This window comes from Ahaetulla prasina, chromosome 2 (assembly GCF_028640845.1).
Source record: "Ahaetulla prasina isolate Xishuangbanna chromosome 2, ASM2864084v1, whole genome shotgun sequence".
NCBI lineage: Eukaryota > Metazoa > Chordata > Lepidosauria > Squamata > Colubridae > Ahaetulla > Ahaetulla prasina.
In genome coordinates, this window is record NC_080540.1 from 128,830,906 (window position 1) to 128,848,624 (window position 17,719).

The 17,719-nt window shown below is 41.3% G+C and overlaps 1 protein-coding gene across 1 annotated transcript in view; it reads left to right on the forward strand.

The window, feature by feature from the left end:
• The first annotated feature begins 14,132 nt into the window (after positions 1-14,132).
• The window catches only part of RNF157 (ring finger protein 157), a 114,543-nt gene continuing 110,956 nt past the window's right edge, over positions 14,133-17,719 (forward strand). The window contains exon 1 of the mRNA XM_058173297.1: positions 14,133-14,734. Within this exon, the coding sequence (XP_058029280.1) occupies positions 14,647-14,734 (88 nt within the window). The 5' untranslated portion in view covers positions 14,133-14,646. The remainder of the gene's footprint in view (positions 14,735-17,719) is intronic.

Here is a 17,719-nt window from a genome sequence, read left to right on the forward strand (position 1 = left end):
GGTTGATTGGCTCATGAGCAGGATTTTTTTAAATGATAGCTAGGTTGAGTAAACCACAATGGTTGGCTTAGCAGAATTTATTAAGACCAAACCAAACCATTTAAATTTGGGTTTAGCATGCTGAAATAGTTTCCAGTTAATTATCCCTACAGACTGATGACAGCTGCCATTTCAGGTTAATAGGAGTTAATTAGATTATTTTCTTCTTTCTATAGAAAGTGTGTGCTCTGACTCTTCCACATGTCCTCTTGTGTTTCTTTGGTCTGGTCATGGTAAGGATGCAAGCTTTTGAATTGCACAGTGTACATATATGGTTAAAGAGGGAAAAATCTGTTTCAGAAGAATTCTGTATAACTTAAAAGCTTAACTGCTTTTTCTGTATCATTAGCTGCTGGGGTACTAAAATACATATACCTGATTTTTGGCATACTGAATTATTGCCAGTATGTCAGAAATTCCAACATTAAGCAAATATAGCTGATTAAATTGCTCTATAGTCAGTGTCCAAAGTATCACTGATTTTAAGTACTTTAAGCCAACTCTGGGCATCTGTTCCTAACTTGGCACATAAGCAGCAGCAAATGGAAAATTGCTAAATGCTCCTAACATACAATTCTTGGTGTTTTTAAGCAGCCGTTGTTGCTTGCTGAGCATTCACAAGAGAGAGAGAGAAAGAGAGAGAAAAACAATAATTGATAAATAACTTGAAATGTTTCAAATGTTTGAATTCCCCCGCCCAATTTACAGTAAAAAAAAAAAGATAATAATTCAATACATCAGCCTATCCCAACCTGGCATGTTCTAGATATAATGGCATTACAAATCCCCTACTGTATTCCCATAACACAGTGAATCACCTCATAGTCCATATACCCACCATCACACACCATAGCTTATGATTCCATACTGTAAGTCTGTGTTGCTGTGTGCAACAAATGTTGCACTATTATAACAGCCTGCCCAACTAATCCCTAAGGAGACCATCATTAGTTGCTTTGCTCCCGGGGTGGGGGTTCTACTTACCTTTACTATCAGTTCGCAATGGGAGCGCACATGCACTTCTGTGCACGTGCAGGTCGCCAAATATGATGTCAGAGCAGGTGGGGGGAGCCTCCCGCTGCTTTTACTACTGGTTCTCAAGAACCAGACAGAACCAGGAGCAACCCACCACTGCTTCACTCCCAATACATTTCAATCAAACTCCTGGTATTGAGCAGAAATAGCAATAGAGATACAATACCTAGAAAGATTCCTTTTTTACTGGACCTCTCTAGGACATGAATAGGTAAATATGAATTACTTCCATGGTCAAAATCCAAAAGGTGCTTTTCCAAAAGTCAACTGGACTCTGGTTTTCTTTGAAAACATTTTGCTTCTCATCCAGGAAGATTCTTTAGGTCTTCTTAGATGAGAAGCACAATATTTTCAAGAAAAAAACAAAACAAAACAAAACAAAGTTCAATTGCCTTTTGGAAGTGCACCTGTGAGGCAACCATGACCTCTTGGATGACTGAGAATCTCCCTAGGCATCCATGATCAAAAGTTTCATCACATATCTTGCTGTGAATTGTGTTTAACCCTAAATATCAATGCCCCTGCTTTGAGGTAAATCTAACATTTTGGGTTAATTGAACAGGTTAATTCCTCTTTGAAGTGCTAGTAGCACAATAATCATTCCCCCTCCCCATGACCCAGTTAATTATTTTATGGGGATGGAGCTCCAAGGTTGTAATAGCCAATTTAGGACTTATGGGCAATACCTGTTTAAGAAGATTGCTGAAGAAACACTTTCCCAATAAACTTAAAAATCCAGTGCATCAAGTGCATGTTTAAAACACATTCTATTGGCACACTTACGAATCTAAAGTGTGACCTACGAAGGGTCAGATAAGGCATCTTTAGCAAGGACCACTCTATTTAGTACTTCATAGGGTTACATATTCTCGCTGTTCCAATTTCCTACAATGTCTTAAGGCAGCATCACCCTTGGGGCATTCTGGGAGATTCAGAGTTGCCATTTTAATCAACTCATAGTGCCATTGCTCTCCCATGATCTTTTTAAGGGAGGCATATTGAATGAGATTTCCTCCCAAGGAAAAGCATACAGCTTTGTAACCTGAATCCTGTAGAAAGACAGATCTAGCTCAGATATAATGCTAAGAAATATTTTAACATGGTTTGGGTTTTGCAAATAATGAAAGACTCTTAAGAATTGCAATTGATAATATAAGAAAGTTAAGCAAGGGATGAGAATTCTGAAGATGTTAGAAGCAAATCTCTAAGGATGACAAAAGTTTTTTCCCATTGCTACTTTGGAGTGGGAGTGAGGAGGAACATAATATAAACACTTTGTTCTTTAAAAAAAACCAATACTTCATTTTGAGAGAATGATCATAAAGTACTTCTTTTAAAAATTCTACACTGAATACTTTCCTTTGAACATGCTAATTACTTTGCTGATTATATCTATGGTTTACTATGCATCTGTATCCAATGGTTTAACTGGGATGAAGATGTACTATTAAGACCTGACTAAGACATATCAATCCTGTGTATAAACCGTATCCGTCTAGTGCCTCAAAAATTTCCAAAAAATTTCCAATTTTCAAAAGCTTTCTTAGTACCCAAAGAAGTTAAAGATATACTTCAGATATGTATACATCTGTTAAAAGTCTAATATTTGGGGAATCCTAATTGGCCTGAATAAATCAAGTCTGAACTGGAAATTGAAGAATATGACATAAAACTGTATAAAGGCCAGAGTAGCTGTTTAAATGTTGATACCTTATAATGGTTGATGTGAGCATAATTTTAAGACATCATTTTAAGTCTGTAGTTTTATACATGTTCATTGACAATGAGTCCCATTGAACAAGATAGTATTTAGTAAAAAAAAAGTGATAAAATCAGTTGCAAAGCAAAATGAATGAGATTTCTACTAAAAGAAGTATCTTTATTACGTAGGAGCTTAACTTAAGAGTGTTAACAAAAGCATAAGGTACCCAGCATGGGATGAGAGAGAATTAGTCTGTTACCCTGTTAAAGCAAAATATGTGTTAGTATGTCAGTGTGTGTCTATTGCCTTTCTACCAAAATAGTCCAAGTATAAGTAACAAAAAAGAGCAACAATAAAGTAGCATAAATAGAAGTACCTGAGAACAGATATTTCTTATCCTTGGTAATGTATTTGTGGAAACAATCAAATTTGAATAAAATCCCTTTCTTATCTACAGTAGATTTACAAGGGGTGTTACTAGATAATGGAGGGCAACTACCTTATTTGTCTTGATTTGTCACATATCTTTACCCCCATAACTTTAATCTTAGACTGTCTACTGTTGACTTCACCCCATTCCTAAGAGGTCTGTAAGGGGCGTGCGTAATCGCACCAACGTGCCTACTGTCCCTGTCCTAATGTCCCCATTTATTCGTATCCTTATCCTGTATTCATAATCATCTCTATACTTATATCTGTAATCTTATACATGTTTAACAAACAAACAAACAAACAAACAAATAAATAAATAAATAAATATCAGTGTTTAAATATGTAGCACTTTCGTTTAAATGTACCCGCACTCAAACACACAGCACTATTAACAATGTAACATAATGTTGGAAACAATAAACCAGTCTGAAAAATTAGAGTGCATAAGCAAAACAGTCCATAAAATTTGATCAAGTTGCTCAGAAATCTTCGTTGCCTGCTTGTTAAAAGAAAGCAAATGCTGACAATAATCCACTGCTATAGATTTGTTGTATGTTTCTCCTTCTAATGATATATAATCATTTTTTGGATCAATCCACAATCCACAGGCTTGAAAAACTCTATAGCTCTAAATATATTAATAAATTCCAAGGATTAGGAGATAACGAAGAAGGTCATACATAATCCAGTTGCTTGCTTCACCAAAATATAGTACTATCTGTAAATAGGATAAACCCAGACTATAATGTTCTACATAATTCCTGAATAGGATTTCCAACATCAAAGTGATTGCATTATTAAACTTTGCATATTTGTACTAATTTTATTTTAACATCAAAGGAAACTGATTTTTAGAACACCTTTCTATTGATAGAATGCCAAATTCATCAATCCCAGCTTAAACCCCAGTTTAAAATGGGATACTGGCTAAGGAGCTACAATGGACTTCTAACCAAACTTCTAACCAGTTTAGAACTTCTAAAGCAGTTGGAATGTGGGAATGACCTTGAGAGACAGGTGAGAGTGCCATAGACTGGACAACTGGGCATGTAAAAGATATCTCAATCCACAAAAGGGGGGAAGAAGTGGAAACATTTCAGAAAGAACATTCTCTAGTTTTCCAGAGAGTAAAAGGAAAGGATAGGGGAAATAACAATAGCAATAGCACTTAGACTTATATACTGTTTCATAATGCTTTACAGCCTTCTCTAAGTGGTTTACAGAGTCAGCATATTGCCCCTAACAATTTGGGTCCTATCAACCTCGGAAGGATGGAAGGCTGAGTCAACCTTGAGCCATTGAGAATGGAACCGCCGGCAGTTGGCAGAATTATCCTGCAATACTGGATTCTAATCACTGCCACTTTTAGTCTTGCAAGTTTCTGTTAATCTAATCTTAAAATAAAGTTAGTGCTAGTACTTTTGGGTGTGCTTTTTGTCTAGAGTCTAGACTATATTGTAGGCGTAAGGGAAACAGTGGTAATCCAGATGAAATTGACCAAATAACCAATCCAACCAATACTTGGATTGAACGAACAATGAAGGGCCACTCCTTCATTGCTTTAAACTAAAGTTTAAAAATAAGTTTCCTCAGATCTTGTTTATTCAAAGCAACAATAAATTACTTTGGGACAAAGACGCCCAGAGCTGTTGGATATGAGATGGGCATCAAATACATTTTCTAAATAAATAAAGATATACCATTAAGGGACTGGGAATGCACATCTTGAAGAACAAGATGTAATACTGACCAGAATAGTTATTGTTTAATGTTGACACTTTATTATGGTTGACATGAACACAATTTTAAGACACTTAAAACAAATAAATTTTAAAAATTGAATGATAAATCGTCTCAAAATCAGTGGACTAATTGGCTCACTAGAAGTATTAACAAAATTACTAGGGATTAAAAACAAGAGTTGTACAATTCAATAGTTTGACTAAAATTTTAGGCTTCTTAACTGATAGTTCTAGGAAGATAGACATGAACAAATACATGCAACAAGGTATTTTGGAGCGGGCACAGACATGCAGTAGTGTCTCCTTTAACTTAATAATGTACTTTCTTGGGATCACAGAGCTATTATTGCAAGCTTTGGAAAAAGATACTTTTCTTTAAGGAGACATTTGTGAATGCGGCATGGATATCCACATGCAACTTTCCTAGTAAGATCCTTCCTTTAAAAGGAGTTTTAGACCAAATGTGGCTATGCCTTTAAAGTAGCAAACAGAAATTAGTTTGAAAAAGTCTCACCATATCCATTCAATAAAATACAAGATAAAAGGTCACTGTATTTTTGTACCAATCCACTGGAAAACCAAACATGCCAAATACCTCTCTTAGTTTGCTTTTTATACAGATTTCTATAATAGAAATTATAACTATATATAACTAAAAATATAACTATAATTAGAACTGCAGAAAAAATAATTGCTACCAACCTGCCTTCCATTGAGGACCTGTATACTGCACGAATCAAGAAGAGGGCCGTGAAAATATTTACAGATCCCTCACATCCAGGACATAAACTGTTTCAACTCCTACCCTCAAAACGACGCTATAGAGCACTGCACATCAGAACAACTAGACACAAGAACAGTTTTTTCCCGAAGGCCATCACTCTGCTAAACAAATAATTCCCTCAACACTGTCAAACTATTTACTAAATCTGCACTACTATTAATCTTCTCATCGTTCCCATCACCAATCTCTTTCCACTTATGACTGTAACTTTGTTGCTGGCAATCCTTATGATTTATATTGATATATTGACCATCATTTGTGTTGTAAATGTTGTACCTTGATGAATGTATCTTTTCTTTTATGTACACTGACAGCATATGCACCAAGACATATTCCTTGTGTGTCCAATCACACTTGGCCAATAAAATTCTATTCTATTCTATTCTATTCTATTCTATTCTATTCTGTTCTGTTCTGTTCTGTTCTGTTCTGTTCTGTTCTGTTCTGTTCTGTTCTGTTCTATTCTATTCTATTCTATTACCACTCTATCCCAAGAACCTATATAATTTTCTCAGGACAATAAAAACAATAGGACTTAGACTTATATACCACATCACAGTGCTTTACAGCCCGCTCTAAGCCGTTTTCAGAGTCAGCATATCTCCCCAAACAATCTGGGTCCTCATTTTACCGACCTCAGAAGGATGGCAGGCTGAGTCAACCTTGAGCCTGGTGAGATTCAAACTGCCAAACTGCTGGCAGCCAGGGATCAGCAGAAGTAGCCTGCAGTACTGCATTCTAACCACTGTGCCACCGCGGCTCTTTAATTAACATATAACGTAAAATAAAATATAAAATAAAATAAATATATTCCAAATGGTTTCATAATTTAATTGTAGTAATAATTTCTTGAAGTGAAAGACATAAGCGGTGGTAGGATTTGGTTCTATAATAAAAACTGTATGGCAATCTTATATTCTTAAAAATACGCTCCATCTTAGCATTTTTAATAAAAAAAATGGAACTCTATAATTTAGAATAAAACTGAAAAAATTGTTGATGCATCCAGAATTTGCATACACCTGTCCTTTTTTGTACCCCAAAGATACGTTATAATATTATGCTCTAGCACTGTGGAGTTTTTTAGCTTTGAAAGGAGAAAAATGAACTGGGTAAACTTGGGGCCTTTAAAATAGATTTTTTATTACATTGTTAGAAATAATGACACAAGGAAAGAAACAGAAGTTTTCAATGATACTGACCTTTATAGTCAAACACATTAAACATAATAGAGCTGTGCAGCACTTCCTTCGAAGAGAAAAAGGTGCTTGGAACTTCTGGGAGACACATGGTGAATTGAACATACTTTCAAGACATTGGAGATAACAAACTTGGCAAAAAAAATTAAAAAATGGTGAGTTGACTGGTTTTGTGGGGGCCTCTCCAGACACGGTGCAGACAGGAGATCACCCACATATACTTTGGATGGTGCTCCTTGTGAAAAGGCTATAGGACAGCAGTCATGCAGGTAGCGCCAGGAGATGAGGGGATCTGCCATTATGTTCACAAGCACAACAAAAGGACACTAGGCTTGCTAACTTTGCTTTCCAATCACTTTTGGCAATTGCTTATTTAACTTAAAGCTATTGGACATGTTTAAAACAATATGTTTGAAAAGCCATCTGGTGAATAACAATAAATTTAGGAACTTAAAGAATTGAAAATAAATGGCAAAAAGTTAAATAAGATTTTAATCTAAAGTTATAAATGAATTAAGGCTCCACACAAATCTGGAATATTTATGGAATATTGTGGAAAATTTGTGGAATATTGTGGAAAATTTGGAAATAATTATATAAAATGAACAAAATGATGCTTTATGGATTTGTCTATAGATAAGAGATGGGATATAGGATGGAGAGATTATTCGTTGTAAATTAAGAGTGGGTGGAGAGTTACAAAAATATATTTCCTAACAATGCTTTAAGGATATCTCCACATTACACAGTTTTCCTTATTCTCAAATTTCTGCAAAACAAACTGCTTGACAGACCCCTATAAAAATGGGATGCCCTACAGAGTGAGCAGATGGCTATCACATTCTGATAGCTCAAGCAGTGAGTTTAGTCAATCAGGGAATCTTTTTCTCACCAGAAGGGAAATTCACCAATCACTACACTCTAACTTGCCCTGTGGGAAGTGTCACTTGGCCACCTCATTAACAAAGCTAACCCTAACCCTTTGCACAGGGTAAAATCCACTTACCTTTGCTATTGGTTCGGGAACGGGAGCGCGGCTCTTCTGTGCATGCACAGAACCTTCTGTGCACGCGTAGATGGTAAAAAAATGGGACATAATGATGTCCTGGCAGGTGGGCGGAGCCTCCCACTACCGGTTCAGTGAACCAGATAGAATGGAGGTGGGGGGGGGCGATTTTACCACTGTCTTTGCATTGGCATATTTTGTGCTTCCTCATGGACTAGAGGGAAGCATATAAAATGGGCAAGGGACTTAGTAAGTCAAAGGATTTAGTAACCTAAGCAAAAAGAAATGGCAACCACAAATCAGAAAGAAAAGGAAGTCCTTTACCAAGATAAGTTGAAAAATCATAAAGCCACCTTATTATGTAGCTGGGTTTGCATAAGGTGCTTATCCATGGTTGGTAGTTTTATTATAAAGATCTGTATGCTCTCTGATTTAGCAGGCTCTAGGTTCAGCACAATATTAAAAACAATAAAACAATGATATTTCTAGCACAACCCCCACCTGTGCTATCGTACACAATTAAAAATCTTACTGCCCAGGAAAGGATAGTTTTCACTACTTTTCTGAAGGATAGCAAGGTAAGGGCTAATTCGACTTGAGGGGAGCAAAGCCATAGGGAGGGTGTTGCTACAATAAAGATCAGCCTCCAAGTTGACATGGCCCCTAATCTTTCAAGGAGCTGGGATCCACAACTTCCTTTTCTAGTGAGATCGTGTAGGGTGGTGTGGTGGAATGCATTCACTCCCTCCTGAGAATATGTATTACATTTCACCATAGGCGGGATATTTCTACCTCAAGAAGACCTTTATTGATGTGACTTGATTCGTATAGCTACCCATCTCAGAGCACAATTCTAGGCATATGATGACAACATTACCTATCCCCAACAGTAAAGACCATAAAACTAAAGACAAAAACCCAGTGCCTCAGCCATCCACCTGGGATATTCACAACAAATCACCCATAGGCAGGTTCCCATCTCACTCTACACCATTGCCTGGGGGAGGAGCCAAGTCTAGAAGGCTTCCAGAAGGCTAAAAGGTTGGAGGTCTACCATATTGCCTTAGGGAAGGATGCTCCAGAGCTCAGGGATCCCTAGAGAAAAGCCTCCTTTCTGAAGTAGCAGAGACTCAAGCTGTTGTGTTTGCTGCAGCCCCCTAGCCTGGCCTCCTGGCTGAGAGTGACTTAGAGAGTGAGGGGGAAGAGCTGACAGGGCTTCCCTCTGCGGGACCTTCCTCTCTGGCTCCGCTCCAGGTCCCAGGGGCAGGCGCAGGTGGAGGAGGAGGAGCTGACACGGCCTCTTTCCCCCAACCCCTCCTCCTCCTCCCTGGCAGAGCTCCATGAGCCAGCTGAGGAGAATCAATTGTGGCTAGATTCAAGGCAGCGACGCTGAGTGAAGCGTGTGCAACAAAAGGAAGGAAGGAGCTGGCCCAGGGAGTGCTAAGTCATGGGGCCACACCCCACAGGGTATAAAAGTGGGTGGAGCTGCCTTTGGGCTCTGTGACGGATAAAAACAGACCCTTGGGAGCTTTGGCTGTGCTATTTTGTGATTCAGACTTTGGCTTCTGTTTATTCCTGAACTGCAATTACGCTGGTCTGAGGAGAACTTGGCAGGCAATCGCAGGTTCTTTGCCAGAACTGTTATCTGTCGTCGGAGTAAATTGCTGGCAAAGATAGTTAGCTCGTGTGTTTTTTGGTTGTGGTTGGGAGGGGACAGAACACAAGCCATATATGGCCTGATTAGTAATGTATGTACTGTGAACTGCTTAGAGAGGGATGTAAAGCACTGTGAAGTGCTATGTAAGTCTAAGTGCTATTGCTATATGGCAACTAGTGTAATTTCCACAAAATGGGAGTTCCGTTCTTCCTCAGCTAAGCCAGTTACTGTGTAGTTTATTTTACTGAATGATGTAGGTTTGTATATACCACAAACTAACCAATCATAACCTTAAGCATAATATAATCATAACCTTAAACCAATGGTGGGATTCAGCCAGTTCGCACCACTTCAGGAGAACTGGTTGTTAACTTTCTGAGCAGTTTGGCAAACTGGTTGTTGGAAGAAATCATTAGGGCAGAGAACCAGTTGTTAAATTACTTGAATCCCACCACTGCCTTAAATCCAAATTAACTATGAAGACTGGGGTTCCACAACACACTAAGCTAAAAAGTAGTTAACTAGCTTATTTGCATGAGCACAGCCTCTGCTTCTAAGAAAAAAAGCAGTGCAAAACCACACAGACAACTGAAAGCTTCCCTAAATAGCCTCTTTATTCTGATTACTTCCAGCTGTGGATTATACTATTATCAGACAATCTTAAATTTTCTAGCAAGTGATAAGAATTATAGCATTTTATAAGGCTAACACATTTTATTATAAGGCATCAGCTTTTGTGAAGAATTATATTAAGATCAAATGCTTCCTAGAAGAAAAAAAATATTGGGACAAAGCTATAGTGAACATTGCAGTTAGATTAGTTAATGGTTAATTAAAAGTGCACAAATGAACAAATAGATAAAATACACAGTTTTCCTCAATTTAATTTCCCAGACAGTAAAGCCGACATTTATCTCATGTCATGCCATTAGGCAAATCTAATCCAGCCAAGGATTAGTCTGATGAATTTACTTATCAGATGCATCTGTTTTTGTTTTTGTTTCTTTCGGGTCTTATATTGATTGATTTTCTGTGTGTGATAGCCAGAATTGGAAAGATAGCATAACAGTGTATTACATAATACATTTTGTTTGTGGTAAAGAGGCAAAGGCTATAGCTGAGTCATATATGCTTCCCTTAAAGGTCCCAGGCACCATCTTTGGCATCTTCAGACACTGCCTGAAATTCCAGAGAAGCAGTTGGCGTGGATACTAATGAATGAGAGGGTCCTAGTAAAATCAGCAACCATCTAGATGTGAACATAAATATATAATTTCTTCATTCAAAACAGCATGATATCACAATTGACATTTTCTGAGGGGAGAGTTGGAGTAAAGCTCATAAATCTCACTCACTGAGATGGTCATGTAATAATAAAACACACATTTCAGCGAGGGAAGCAGTTTTCATTGGTGACTCAGTGAAAAATGTAATTATTTGAGCAAGCTGAACTGGAAATTATAGATTACTCAGTTTACCCTTTTTTTTTGAATTCACATGATATCCTGAATTATAAACCAACCAACCAACTGTCAAGGTTGGGGTTGTATTCTTGTTAGTCTAAAGTAAGTTTGTTTAAGGGTCAGTATATGATGTGAATCCAACATCAAACATTACAAGTTAAAAAAAACACTAGATAAAAAGGAACCACTATATAAATGGGATGCAGGTGGACTCTTCTTTTCAATATACTAACCACCTCCAAAATGGGATGCCCCACCCAAGCCAATTGGCAGAGCCAGGTTTTTGGGCCTTTTTGGAAGGCCAAGAGGATGAGGGCAGATCTCTCAAGCAGCATAATGTTCTAGGGGTCAGGAATCACAGCAGAAAAGGTTCTTCTCCTGGATCCTGCTGGCCAAAATTCCTTGGCTGATGGGATCTGCAGCATGCCCCCTTTTCCATAGTGAGTGGGACAAGCCAATCCCATTGGGGTGAGATGGTTCCTAGTTTGAACCTATGCCATAAAAGGTAAAGGTAAAGGTTCCCCTCACACATATGTGCTAATCGTTGCCGACTCTAGGGGGCGGTGCTCATCTCTGTTTCAAAGCCAAAGAGCCAGCGCTGTCCGAAGACGTCTCCGTAGTCATGTGGCCGGCATGACTCTATGCCAAAGGCGCACGGAACGCTGTTACCTTCCCACCAAAGGTGGTCCCTATTTTTTCTACTTGCATTTTTATGTGCTTTCGAAACTGCTAGGTTGGCAGAAGCTGGGACAAGTAATGGGAGCTCACCCTGTTACACACGGAACGCTGTTACCTTCCCACCAAAGGTGGTCCCTATTTTTTCTACTTGCATTTTTATGTGCTTTCGAAACTGCTAGGTTGGCAGAAGCTGGGACAAGTAATGGGAGCTCACCCCGTTACACGGCAGCACTAGGGATTTGAACTGCTGAGCTGCCGACCTTTTGATCGACAAGCTCAACGTCCTAGCCCCTGAGCCACCGTGTCCCTAAAAAAAAAAAAGGCCATAAAGGGCCTTTAAAGCTAATAACAAGAGCCTTGAATTGGACTGAGAAACAAACTGGCAACCAGTGCAGCTTGCACAACAATGGTGTTACATGGGCCACCCTAAGAGCCTCTAGAAATGTCTGCATTGCTGTATTCTGTGCCAGCTGCAATGTCTGAATACGCTTAAAGGACAGCCCAAGTAGCCCAATATTGCCACATTAGATGGCAGTCCCAAGCAGGCTGACTGTCCCACTGAACTAAATGGTACATATTTTCAAGTAAACATGTTCAACTCAGATAGATTTTAAATCTACTGTAAAGGCTGGTTTCCAATGCACTGCTCCATATAATTATTTCATGGTACATTTAAAGATCTAATGGGGGAGTACCACACTGGAGGTAGTCACCTGACTGGTAGCAAACCTCACCTCCCTCCTGTGCTCCTTGCTTTGCCCCTGGACATTTTGAATCTCATATTACTGTACCTTCATTATTTATTCCATTGCTTATTTCATTACTTTGATACTGTTATATTTACTCTTCTTTTCATTTCTTCATGTTTACTTCATGTAAGCTGTCCAGAGTAGCCCCTTAACAAGATGGGCAGTAAATAAATTTAACCAATAAATAAATATTGCCATTCTATAATCATGGGTTCATGCTTTATTTCTTTTTCATATTTCCTTGAAGTCTGTCATATCGTCAAGAGTTTTTTATCCATATTTCTTTGTGCTTCCCCCCCCCCCTGCCCCTGCCTTCGTTTTCAGGGGGGATGGCCTTTACACCAGCAAGAGTCCTCTTGGTTCACCTTCAGAATACTCAAGCCTCAAAAGAGAACTGTAAGTATTTTACTTTTGCACCAGAATTCCAGAATTTAACATTACCAAAATGCTATTTTGGAACTTATAGTTTACCGAGTTGGGGTGTATATGCGTGCATAGGAGGGAGTTCAGCAACTATGTATGTATTCTGCATTAAAAAAGAAAATTTAGGGCTCTGGAGAAGAGAAACAGAAGTGTGAAAGATTTAGGGAATAGTTCCTGAACAATTCATTTTTTAAAAGACCGCTCCTTTAAGCAATCTTAGCTAAACTCATGAATCCTAGTAAGTTTAAGGATAAACGACAGCATCCTTTACTGTTATAAACGGTAGGTTACTGATATTACAATAATGGGATTATTTCAGTGTTACGAAATTCAGGTATAGAACGTGATAGGAGGATTGAACAATGAATGCCAGTGACTTACTTCAAAATACATTGTGATTCACAATGTCATGACCCACTTCAGTATATTGTTCTCTTCAACTTACAGGAACTAAATAAACCTTGCATTTCTTTCTCTCTCTCTTTTTTACAACTTCTATGATATTTGGGGAGAGCCTAAGAAAGACTGAGATATGGGGGGAGGGGGGTGTTGTCAAGCTGTATAGATGTCAAATGACATCCCAGCTATGATGACTGATCTGCCCGCTTGGGCGTACCAGTAATATTCTGGATGTCCTTGCAAGAAAATACCTAGTAGAAACGAGAGGTTAGTGCAGCAACTCCATAACTGTGAAGAAACGGAGGAAACAACGGCATTCTGTTCAAAAAGGCTCCTTCCTGTCTTGGCACAGCCGGACTAGCTGGGCCTCTCTTCCCGTCTTGCGGCTGGCACATTTTATTTTTTAATGAGACGAACGAAGGTAATTCCAGGCAGGCGCCCGAGACGCGATGACGGGAAGCTTCCGGTGTTTAAAACAGTCTCTCCCCCAAACTTTTCCTGTGCTTTAAAAGGATAAGCTGCCCTACCAAGCATTTCTCCAGCGCCTTTCCAACAAGGGCTTTTTCCCCCCTTTAAAAAAAAAAAAAAATCGTTCCAAGGTGAACTTGGGATGATAGCTGAAAGAAACGGAGGGGGGCAAGGAACTGGGGGCGGGAGGGAGAGGGGAGGCGGGGGGGGGACGCGAAATCAGCGCCGCCGGGCTGGCTGCTGAGCAGGCAGCCTCCTTTCGTGGCTGCCCCCATTGGCTGGAGGACGGAGCCGCCACCGCCAACGTCAAGGCGGCGCCCAGCTCCTTGCAAAGCTACTGCAGTGAGCGGAGATGCTGCTGCTGCTGCCGCCGCCGCTCCTGGGGTTGCCTCTTGCACTTGTAGCAGCGTCGCCCGCCGCTCGACCTGAGCTAGTTATTGCGCGGGTGAGCCCGCGCGCGCCTTTTCTCCCCGCGGCTCGGCGGCTGCAGTGCTCGGCCAAAGACTAGCGCGGCTCCCCCCCCCCGCACTTCAGCCCGGTGCTCCTGGCAAAAAGTGGTGGACGTGGGGAGAGGGGGGGGGGACGTTTGCCCGAAATGGCTGCTTCCCTCCTCGGCTGGGGAGCAGTAGGCACCGCCACCCCTCTGGGGACAGCAGCAGGAGGCAAGTCAATGCGGCAGCCTCCTCAGTGAGGGAGCAGCAGCGCCGCGGCTGGAGGAGCGACCGACCGACCCCGCGCGTCCCGTTGCCGACTCCAGCTCGGCGGGCGAAGGTGCGAGCTGGGAAGCTGACGCACCCCCCCACACACACACTCTTCCCCCCCCCCTCCGCAACCCCGGATGCCCGCTGCTGCCGCCGCCGCGCCTGAAGCATGGGAGCGCTCACCAGCCGGCAGAACGCCGGAGTGGAAGAGGTGGATATCCCGTCCAATTCCCTCTACAGATATCCCCCGAAATCCGGTAAGGCGGAGCGAGCGAGCTGTGGGGGGTGGGATTTGAGGGAGGTTTGCGGGGAGTCCCGCATGGCAGGGTTGCGCGCGCTCCGACTCCGGGCGAGGGAATGGCGAGCTGCAACCCCGGAGCTCGGCTAGGGCTATAAGGCGGGCGGCGGGACCCTTGCTGTCAAACCCACCCAGCCACCCCCCCCCTCCCTCTTGCGCCTTTTCGCCGCCGTCCCGTCCGTTCTCCCGCCAGTGTCGCTGCTCCCGTGACGGGGTTTTTTGTCTGCGGCTGCCGAGGAGAGTTTCCCGAGAGTTTTTTGAGGGTCAGCAGAACGACCCTCCTTGCAATGTCGCCTATTGCAAGCTCTGGCTGCTTGGGAGGATGATTATTTCTTTCTTTATTTTACTTCCCGCCTCCTCTTTTTCTCCCCGTGCAAGGATTGCGGCGGTGGCGGCTTGGATGGAAATAGTGACATTCGTGGCATCGCGCTTGGGGCGAAAAGCTGCTTTTCGTTGGGGCAACAACTGCTTTTTGGGAATTCTTGCTTGAAAAGAACAGGATTTTTTCGCGGTCCTGAATTGAGATCCACCTCCCTCCCTCCCCCAATTAAGAAACCCCTGGCAAATTATGGTCTGTCCTGTGCCACTTGGCATGCCTGCCTGTTTAGTTGTATGCTCTTGTTAGTGCGCTGATTGCATTCTAAAATACAACCATCAATCTTCCGATGTAACATTTAACCATCCCCGCTGCTAATGAGATGAACTCTGGTATTGATGGGAGGGGGAATTTAATTTCTAAAACAACAAATGCTGTGTAATTGGGTGAGCTCCCATTACTTGTCCCATCTTCTGCCAACCTAGCAGTTTGAAAGCATGTAAAAAAATGTAAGTAGAAAAATAGGGACCACCTTTGGTGGGAAGGTAACAGCGTTCCGTTTGCCTTTGGTGTTTAGTCATGCTGGCCACATGACCACGGAAACATCTTTGGACAGCGCTGGCTCTTTGGCTTTGAAATGGGGATGAGCACCTCTGCCTAGAGTCGGGAACGACTAGCACATATGTGCAAGGGGAACCTTTATTTATAATTTCAAATTGTATAGTTACCTACTCATGCATAGCTTTGGGTGACTAATAGGTTAAAAGCAAAACAACATTTTAAACAAGGCCCCCACAGCCATGGCAGGGTGAAAAACAGCAACACTTGAACATACGCACTCTTATTGGTGGCTACCCTTAATACAGGAAGCTCCAACTTTGGCAACCCATGCTGCCTGGGGAATTCTGGGAGTTGAAGTCAAGAGATCATAAAGTTGCCAAGGTTGGATAACACTGTATTGACATGTTCAGCTGGTGCTGTGGATATAGCCAGGTCTTGATCAGGCAGCCAAGAATGGGCTGTGTGAATTTGAGGGGAGCATATTGTTTCAGAGGGAAGCAGAACAGTAGAGAACCTAGGCCCCATAAGATGTTTCTGCTTAATAGATGGGACCTGTAGTATATCAACTTAGTCTGATCTTACTGGATGGGCAAATACAATGGGAGATAGCAGTCCTGAAAGTATCTAGGTTTTGTATCATTTATAGACAATAACCAGGACCTAGAATTGCACTGATAACTAATATAACTCATGTAGTAGCACAAGGACAGACTTGGCATGTTTTAACTATGCATACTGTTGCATTCTGGACCAGTTGTACCTTTTGAATGGTCCTCAAGGACATCTCCATGTAGACTGTGCATTGTGGTACTGCAGTTGATATAAGATATGACTGATTGTGAATAGGGCCTCTCAATATAGGAAATCTAATTGGGTGAGCTCCCATTACTTGTCCCATCTTCTGCCAACCTAGCAGTTTGAAAGCATGTAAAAAATGTAAGTAGAAAATAGGGACCACCTTTGGTGGAAGGTAACAGCGTTCGGTTTGCCTTTGGTGTTTAGTCATGCTGGCCACATGACCATGGAAACATCTTTGGACAGCGCTGGCTCTTTGGCTTTGAAATGGGGATGGGCACCTCTGCCTAGAGTCGGGAACGACTAGCACATATGTGCAAGGGGAACCCTTATTTATAATTTCAAATTGTATAGTCACCTACTCATTAATAGGTTAAAAGCAAAACAACATTTTAAACAAGGCCCCCACAGCCATGGCAGGGTGAAAAACAGCAACACTTGAACATACTCACTCTTATTGGTGGCTACCCTTAATACAGGAAGCTCCAACTTTGGCAACCCATGCTGCCTGGGGAATTCTGGGAGTTGAAGTCAAGAGATCATAAAGTTGCCAAGGTTGGATAACACTGTATTGACATGTTCAGCTGGTGCTGTGGATATAGCCAGGTCTTGATCAGGCAGCCAAGAATGGGCTGTGTGAATTTGAGGGGAGCATATTGTTTCAGAGGGAAGCAGAACAGTAGAGAACCTAGGCCCCATAAGATGTTTCTGCTTAATAGATGGGACCTGTAGTATATCAACTTAGTCTGATCTTACTGGATGGGCAAATACAATGGGAGATAGCAGTCCTGAAAGTATCTAGGCTTTGTATCATTTATAGACAATAACCAGGACCTAGAATTGCACTGATAACTAATATAACTCATGTAGTAGCACAAGGACAGACTTGGCATGTTTTAACTATGCATACTGTTGCATTCTGGACCAGTTGTACCTTTTGAATGGTCCTCAAGGACAGCTCCATGTAGACTGTGCATTGTGGTACTGCAGTTGATATAAGATATGACTGATTGTGAATAGGGCCTCTCAATATAGGAAATCTAATTGGGTGAGCTCCCATTACTTGTCCCATCTTCTGCCAACCTAGCAGTTTGAAAGCATGTAAAAAAATGTAAGTAGAAAAATAGGGACCACCTTTGGTGGGAAGGTAACAGCGTTCCGTTTGCCTTTGGTGTTTAGTCATGCTGGCCACATGACCATGGAAACATCTTTGGACAGCGCTGGCTCTTTGGCTTTGAAATGGGGATGAGCACCTCTGCCTAGAGTCGGGAA